The 8,582-nt window shown below is 47.9% G+C and overlaps 1 protein-coding gene and 1 long non-coding RNA gene across 3 annotated transcripts; one reads left to right on the top strand and one right to left on the bottom strand.

Moving 5' to 3' along the window:
- Positions 1 to 1,135: 1,135 nt before the first annotated feature.
- Positions 1,136 to 5,005, top strand: MLLT11 (MLLT11 transcription factor 7 cofactor). 2 transcript variants are annotated; one of them, XM_081173878.1, is made up of 2 exons: positions 1,136 to 1,368; positions 4,563 to 5,005. In XM_081173878.1, exon 2 carries the CDS (start codon positions 4,569 to 4,571, stop codon positions 4,851 to 4,853), a length of 285 nt encoding a protein of 94 aa, XP_081030004.1. In that variant the 5' UTR covers positions 1,136 to 1,368; positions 4,563 to 4,568; the 3' UTR covers positions 4,854 to 5,005. The 2 variants fall into 2 exon arrangements, with proteins under 2 accessions (XP_081030004.1, XP_081030005.1); XM_081173879.1 differs by lacking the exon at positions 1,136 to 1,368 and adding an exon at positions 2,565 to 2,711.
- Positions 5,006 to 5,181: 176 nt separating this feature from the next.
- Positions 5,182 to 6,959, bottom strand: LOC308575315. Its single transcript, XR_014002763.1, has 2 exons — positions 6,502 to 6,959; positions 5,182 to 5,898 (listed from the first exon to the last, which is right to left on the bottom strand). It is a non-coding gene; the product is annotated as an uncharacterized lncRNA (long non-coding RNA).
- Between the last annotated feature and the right edge of the window lie 1,623 nt (positions 6,960 to 8,582).

The raw sequence follows: 8,582 nt of genomic DNA, 5'->3' as shown, positions 1-8,582 counted from the left end.
GAAGGACAGATCCTGAAGCTGAGGCTCCAAGGCTTTGGCCACCTCATGAGAAGAGAAGACTCCCTGGAAAAGACCCTGATGCTGGGAAAGATGGAGGACACAAGGCGAAGGGGACAACAGAGGATGAGATGGTTGGACAGTGTTCTCGAAGAGACCAGCATGAGTTTGACTGAACCGGCCCTGCTGTGGGGGCCACATTTGTAAGAACTTGATTTTTCAGTGTGGCAGCACCTGTTGACACCAGGCAGGTGCCTTTGCTGTGCTCTTTTTGGCACCTGCTAAAAACAAACCTATCCAGGTATTTAGAATCTTAATATGTTTTTTTTGGTCTATTGTTACCTTATCTTTCCAAAAGCCTTATCCATTGCTGCTGTTAATATTTTATTATTGGTAACTTTATTGTTCCATCTTTCTTTAAAAACTGCTTTGAGGTTGTGTTTGTCTTTTTAACCATCAAGCAGTGTGTAATTTTTATTCAATAATTTGCAATCAGAAGAATAGGATGGATATATGTATGTGTGTGTACGTGTGTGTGTGTGTGTGTGTGTGTGTGTGTGTATAGTTAGCCTTGGTGAAGACTTGACATTTTTATCCCCAAAAAAGTTTTTGATTGCGTTTCCGCTGAAATGAGGTTGCCTTTTAATGTTTTAATGTTGTTTTTTAAGCTGTATTTCAATCAATTGTTTTTATATTTGGTGTTAGCCGCCCTGAGCCTGGTCTTGGCTGAGGTGGGCGGGGTATAAATAAAATCATCATCATCATCATCATTATTAATGTGTGTGTATATATTCTGGCCTTTGATACTATAGATAGATAGATGATAGATAGATAGATAGTATCAAAGGCCAGAATAAAGACGTGTGTCACCAGCGTTCTTCTTTCTCTGTTCCTCCACAACGTGCATCGTAATTGCTAATAATGCAGCAATTATCTAATCGTTGCCGTTTTAAAAACACACACACACACACACACACACACACCCCGCTCCTGGCAAGCTCACAGAGATTGCATCCGCCATGCATATATATGGAAGGAAAATCTCCATGGCTTCAGCCTCCTTCCCCGACTGAAAATAGAAAATTCTTCTCAGAGCTGAATGACTGGGGCCGCTGCAGTCCCTGCGATGAAGGCTTAGGAGGGGCTACATTGCCGCAAAAAAAGAGGAGAGGCTTGTGCGCAACAGAGACAGACCCGCACAGACACACACACACACCCAGCCAGACAAAAGCAGGAGGGGAGACGGATCACACCATCTGCCCATCTCTCTGGACCACTAGAGATCTCTCTGTCTCTCTCTCTCCTCCAGCACAAAAGGCATCTCCTGTTTCTGTTGCATCCGAAGCCCCTTTGGGTCCTTCTTTGAGGAAGGTAAGGAAGAGCCGGGAAAGAAAGAGGGTATTTGAAATATATATTATTTGGAGGGAAATGGGGGGGAGAGAATGTAGTTTAATTCTGGTCGGATTCTTCCATCTTCCACTTGTCCTTTAAAATAAACAAATAAATCGCACATTGTTATTAATCTGTTCCGAGTTAGCATCTTCCTGCATACAATACATTTTGTCTTCTTTTTTTTAAAAAAAGGCTCATTCAGACCTGTTAAGCCTGTCTGGAGGGGTACGCTGGGATTGGAGGGCATAAATGTCATAATAATAATAATAATAATAATAATAATAATAATAATAATAATAATAATAAATTTATACCCCGTCCTCCCCAGCCAAGACCGGGCTCAGGGCGGCTAACAACCAATAATAAAAACAAGTTGATTGAAATACAACTTAAGAAACAAGATGAAAATACAACATTAAAACACTGAAATGCAGCCTCATCACAGGGGGAGAAAGGAAAAAAGAAAGAAAGAGGGGGAGATATAGATATATCGCTATAGATAGGTGTTTAGATTAGACTGATTGAAATAAATGGGCCTCAGAACACCACCTTGCTTAATTTCCATGGGTCTCCTCAGAGCAGGGCTAACATCGACTTCTTCAACCCATGTCATTGCCAGCCACCTGTTCAGTGTTAAAAACGTTTTAAAATGCTAATTCCGTCTTCTTTATTGAAACGCAAGCCTTCTCTGACCACTCCCTTGTTGTATGGAGAGACATAGGTATTTTTAGAAACCCGAAGAGGCGACGGTGGTCCACAAATGAAATGGTCTTTGAAAATGAAAATTTTAAAATCAGGTTTTTTAAAACAAGAAGGCTGCAATCCTAACCAAGTCCACTCAGAAGGAAGTCCCATTTAACTCAAGGGGGCTTACCCCCAGGTAAGTAGGGTCAGAATCTCAGCCCATTTGATGGCTCTCACTCTCTCTACCTCCTTTCCACTTATTAAATTAAGCAGGTGGTGATTTGGGGCTCGCGGAGCCTCTTTGGTTTTGATTCCGCCAGTCATTTGGTGCCTTTCAATAAAACGATTATCCGGAAACAATGTTAGAAGGTTGTGTCTGCGTACATAAAAATATCCACGCACCCACCCCCCACCCCATCTTGCAGAGGGGGCTATTTTCAAAACGCAGATGTCTGCCACATGCCTGGGATGCCACACAAAGGTCTTTCAGAGGAGCCTGCACACTTACACAAATCCCCACCCTGCTTTTAAAATTAAAAGTGATGTAATTTTCCTTGGGAGCCCAGAAAGGCGTTGAAGGCAGAGAGATATAGCACAGCAGGAACCAGGAGATGGCTCCCTTGAAGGAAAACACGGAGGTGCGTTGAATGCGTACAGTTATATTTTTCAAAAAATGCACACTTGGGTGAAGTGTAACCTCCAGATTTCAATTCCTTTTCCTTTCTTTCTTTCAGTCTTTCTTTCTTTCTTTCTTTCTTTCTTTCTTTCTTTCTTTCTTTCTTTCTTAAAAAAGAGTAAGTTTCTAGAAGCTGAGATGTGAGGCGAAATGGACAGGCGCTGCTCTTATTTTTGTGGGGAGGCGAGGCGAGAAGCTAGCCTGCTCTGCCCCCTTTCGGGGTTTTATTTTTGAACCCCGGTAAAAGATCTTTCGCTGCCCCATGGGAGTGCAGTCTTGCTAGCTAAGGACAGCATGTCTGGGAATAGGGAGCAGAGAAAATTGGCAGAGAAGGCGCAAAGAGGGGCAGGTTGGAGGGCAGCTCCTTCTTGGATGGATGGATGGATGGGGAGATGTGCTACTGCCTGAAGAAAGGCAATCTCCAGACTGAGAGGTGGGGCAGTGAGGAGGGAGGCTTAGGAGATGAGTGGCTGGGAGTGGGAGAGAGGGAAGGGACCGCAGTGAAGACCCACCCAAGGGTGTTGCTGTTGGGTGTGGGGAGAGGAACTCGCGGCCGGAGGAGGGACGGGCCCAGACCTCAGGGTTCTGTCCTCTGCCCCATGCTTTTCAACATCTACATGCAGTCGCTGGGAGAGATCATCAGGGGGTTTGGGCTGGGTGTTCATCAATATGCAGATGATACCCAGCTCTACCTCTCTTTCAAATCAGAACCAGTGAAGGCGGTGAAGGTCCTGTGTGAGTGTCTGGAGATGGTTGGAAGATGGATGGCGGCTAACAGATTGAGGCTGAATCCTGACAAGGCAGAAGTACTGTTTTTGGGGGACAGGAGGCAGGCAGGTGTGGGGGACTCCCTGGTCCTGAATGGGGTAACTGTGCTCCTGAAGGACCAGGTGCGCAGCCTGGGAGTCATTCTGGACTCACAGAGGTCCATGGAGGTGCAGGTCAATTCTGTGTCCAGGGCGGCTGTCTATCAGCTCCACCTGGTATGCAGGCTGAGACCCTACCTGCCAGCAGACTGCCTTGCCAGAGTGGTGCATGCTCTGGTTATCTCCTGCTTTGACTACTGCAATGTGCTCCAAGTGGGGCTGCCTTTGAAGGTGACCCGGAAACTGCAACTAATCCAGAATGCGGCAGCTAGACTGGTGACTGGGAGCGGCCGCCGAGACCATATAACACCGGTCCTGAAAGACCTACATTGGCTCCCAGAACGTTTCCAAGGACAATTCAAAGTGTTGGTGCTGACCTTGAAAGCCCTAAACCAGACATAGCCAAACTTGCCCCTCCAGCAGTTTTGATACTGCAACTCTCATCATCCCTGACCATTGGTCCCGTTAGCTAGGGATGATGGGAGTTGTAGTCCCAAAACAGCTGGAGGGCCGAGTTTGCCTATATCTGCCCTAAATGGCCTCATCCACCCCCATCGTTCTGCCTGGACACTGAGGTCCAGCTCTGAGGGCCTTCTGGCAGTTCCCTCCCTGTGAGGAGTGAGGCCACAAGGAACCAGGCAGAGGGCCTTCTCGGTGGTGGCACCCACCCTGTGGAACGCCCTCCCATCAGATGTCAAAGAGATAAACAACTATCTAACATTTAGAAGACATCTGAAGGCAGCCCTGTTTAGGGAAGCTTTTAATGCTTGATGTTTTATTATGTGTTTATATGAGTTGGGAGCCGCCCAGAGTGGCCGGTGCAACCCAGCCAGATGGGCGCCATATAAATAAATAATAATAATTATTATTATTAGCGACATGCCTAGCACTCAGGCCTCCCAAGCATTCCCCTAACAGAAGATCCCTTCTTCCTCCTTTCTTCTCAGCAAGAAATGAGGGACACAGTCAACTCCCAGTACGACTCCTTTCTCTACTGGAAGATGCCCATCCCAGAACTGGACCTGAGTGAGCTGGAACACCTGGGCTTAGCTGAGCTGGTCGCCTACAAGCCCAAGGGAGGCTATGGCAGCTTCGCGGCAGAGCGGAAGAAACAGAACCGCAGCATCTCCGACGGGGAAGACGACGGCGAAGACACCAGCCTCCTCCAGTTCAACAGTTTCAATTTCTGGAGGGCTCCTATACCCTGTGTCGGCCCTTTAGATTTCGACCTGATCTGAGGCCTGCGCAGCTGGGCTCCTGTCCTTCAGTGCGACGAGTGAGGCGGCTAAACCTTTTGTCTACACCCCCCCCCTTCTGACCAATTCCCCGTAGTGTTTTCCTTTTCAAATTGTACGGCGAGGCTGAATTGCAAAATTGCTTCTGTCGGTGTCATCTTCCTGTGTCTCTCTCCTTCTCACATTCTGTCTCTTACATGTTTTTGCGGGCGGGGAAGGGGACTGTGGTTTGCAAAATTGGGACTGAATGTATTTATTGGCTGCAGGGTGAACTGCGTCGAGAGGCCCCGAGGTGCGCCCACGTTCCTGTTTGTGGCGATGGCAGCCGGAAGTGTGCGGGGAATTAAGCGAGGCATTTCCACACCCCCTTGATCATAAAAACGACCCCGTACAGCTGGGTGGCTTTTGAGGGGATCGCAGCTAAGATCTGGAGCAGGAGTCGGCAACTAAGCAGCCTCTGAGCAAATTCCGGCCCGCGGGTCTTTGGCCCGTCGAGCTGCAAGCTCTGTTTCCTTCTTCCTCTTGCCAGCAGCCACTTACAGAAAGCGTGAAATTACATATCTTGCTTCTGAATAACTTGAGAGGGATAATTTGTGTGTGGGGGTGTTGGGGGGTCTGCACTGCCACTTCCGGGTTCAGCCGAGGGGGGGGGAGGGGGCGCCAAAGAAGCGCCATTTCTTGGGGGAGGGGAGGGAGATGTGTAGGCCAAGATGAAAGCTCAGCTCCTGGACGTGTTTGAGATTAAACTGCAAAAGAAAAGAGGTGTCTTTAAGAGCGTTTGTGGTGGTGATTTCATAATAACCACAAGAGATTTGTGCACCTGGAGATTTATCGTGCACAGAGCGGAGGCAGTTGGCTGACCCCCGCCTTGCCGCCCCCACAAGTACATTATCAAATTACAGCTTTGTCTTTTACGCAGCTGCTGGGGAAACAGGATTGCGGTTCAAAGTCAGGAATCAGGACGAATCTTATTTTATGAGCTGGAATGTGGGATAAGACGGGAACTGGGTAGGCTTATTGCCAGTGGCCCTTGGAGCCGGAATCATAGCTGTCAACTTACAGATTTGAAAATAAGGGACCAGCAGCCTTGAAAATAAGGAACCAGCAGCCAAAATAAGGGACCTGCAGCCTCACCTGTTCCAGGCACTCCAGTCTTCCTGTCCTCCTGCAGTCTAGTCAAACTCATGCTGGTGGCTTCGAGAACACTGTCCAACCAACTTTGTAACCAGAGGTTCAACTGAATAGAATCTGAATCACATGCACCACAAGGCCTATGCAGCCTCAACTTAAGATGGCTCCCCGGCCTGGCTTTGCACTGCAAAGTTTGCAGCAGCACGTGCAACAAAATGGCGTCCAGCATTCAAAAACCCCCTCAGCTTGCATTAACTAGCCACACACAAGGCATGCAAGCTGCACCCCCCAGTCGTTCTTAGACTTCTTATTGGGTGAGCAACACAGCCAAGCAACACAGTTGGAGCCTCCCTCCTCCCTGGCTGGCAGGGAGGGAGGGAGAGGAGCTGCTTCCTTTGAAATTTAAGGGACATCATTTAAGGGACATCCATCAATAAGGGACAGCAGTGGGACATGGCGCTGGAATAAGGGACTGTCCCTTCAAATAAGGGACACTTGACAGCTATGGCGGGAATGCCACTCCTCTCCAACCGTAAAACAAAAAGGGAGTGGATTTTGGCCGACTGCAGCCACAGTCCACAGCAGGAGTTAGCAACTAGCGGCCCGCAAGGGAAATGCGGCCCAGGGGGCAATGTGGTGCTAGGGCAATAGGGAGTGAATTGGGTAAAGGCTGGCATGACCTGAAAGTTAACAGCAGCCAATATTATAAACACTGTTGCACCAACCACTTATCCACAGACCAGAACAAAGATCCGGGTTTTTCAATAACATCATGCGTGGAGACTCAGGCCTTATCATGTGACCTGCAGTGGCCCATTGGCCTCAGGCGGCACATCACTGGGAGCCAGTCCCTGCCGCTCACTCTCCCTGAGCCGGAAACCTTAAGAGAGTCAGCGGCAAATTTCTAAAGTTACAGATAGATATGGATAATTTATTATGGCCGGAGACCAGCTTATAAAACACACTTGGGGGTACAGTTACAGATAGGTAGCCGAATTTCAGAAATAGACTGGAAAGAGAAGCTGCTGAATTGCAACTCATTACCAAACTTAAAACCATGGAGAGACCTGGTCTGAACAGAGACGTTGGGTTCTTATCTCATTATACATGACTAAGCCATTTCTCACCTTCTCATCCCTTGCCTTTTCCTGTAAGTCCTATTACAGTCGTTAAGAGTCGTCAACAGGCTCATCTCAGCTATCTGCCAATCTCCCATTCCCACCACCCTTCTGAGTAATACCCCTCCCCACCTTCTCACTATATAGAAGGGTCTGGTAACTTCTGTTTCAGTGTATCTGAAGAAGTGTGCATGCACACGAAAGCTCATACCAAGAACTAACTTAGTTGGTCTTTAAGGTGCTACTGGAAGGAATTTTTTTATTTTGACTTGGGGGTACAATCCCAGAAGGAAAACAAACATTTAAAACAATGTACAACAATAAATTTAAAATTTATAAATGCAATAAGCATATAGTCACTTAAAACTTGAAGATAAGCTACCACACAGAGATGACCCAGAGTCACCCATGGAACTGAGTTTGGGGGTTTTCTTAACGAACTAGTTTCGATTAGGGGATGGTCTGCGCCTACAAATCTGTACACAGAATCTGGCGACCATCCGGGTCGTCTTATGATCTTTGCCTACAGGAGAAGGTCAAATTTTTGCTTTTCCGGGAGGTCAGCGAGCCTCACCAGCAGGGGATCAATGTAAAGTCACAGTATTCTGCTTCTGTTCTGGCACGGCAGAAACAGTGGCATCAGGTTCCTGTTGGGTCTGGTAGGGTGGGAGGCTGGGAGGCCAGCAGTAGGGGGCGCCAGAGCCAATGGCAGGAATAGCCAACTCATTCCAGTTTTGTCCCCATCCTGCTCCTCCGCCCTGCTGAATTCTCCAAGGAGCAACGCTGAGACTATGGAGGAGGAGGGTCACACGCCAGGGCAATCCCCTGAATTGGTTGTAAGTTAAGTGGGGAGGGTAGTTGAGAGGCTGGCTGAAGGTAAAGTCTGAGGGTGGATCTACACACAGGGGGGGGGGGATGCTATAGTTATGCAGTGCGTATTTTCTGGAGGTACGCAGGGGTACGCATGGCTCCCAGTACGTTTCCGAGCACAATTCAAAGTGTTGGTGCTGACCTTTAAAGCCCTAAACGGCCTCGGTCCAGTATACCTGAAGGAGCGTCTCCACCCCCATCAGTCTGCCCGGACGCTGAGGTCCAGCGCCGAGGGCCTTCTGGCGGTTCCCTCACTGTGAGAAGCAAAGCTACAGGGAACCAGGCAGAGGGCCTTCTCGGTAGTGGCGCCCGCCCTGTGGAACGCCCTTCCAGCAGATGTCAAAGCGATAAACAACTATCTGACATTCAGGAGACATCTTAAGGCAGCCCTGTTCAGGGAAGTTTTTAACGTGTGACATTTTACTGTATTTTTGGTTTTTATGGAAGCCGCCCAGAGTGGCTGGGGAGGCCCAGCCAGATGGGCGGGGTATAAATAATAAATTATTATTATTATTATTATTATTATTACCTCTAAACATTTTGTGAATCTTTGTACTTTTGTCCATTTCTTGTATTTATTTCCCCCGATTTGAACTATAAAATGGTGATTTTC

Source organism: Podarcis bocagei (assembly GCF_964188305.1).
Source record: "Podarcis bocagei genome assembly, chromosome: 16".
Taxonomy (NCBI): Eukaryota; Metazoa; Chordata; class Lepidosauria; order Squamata; family Lacertidae; genus Podarcis; species Podarcis bocagei.
Note: the sequence above shows the minus strand (reverse complement) of the source record. Positions and strands in the feature narration are given on the sequence as shown.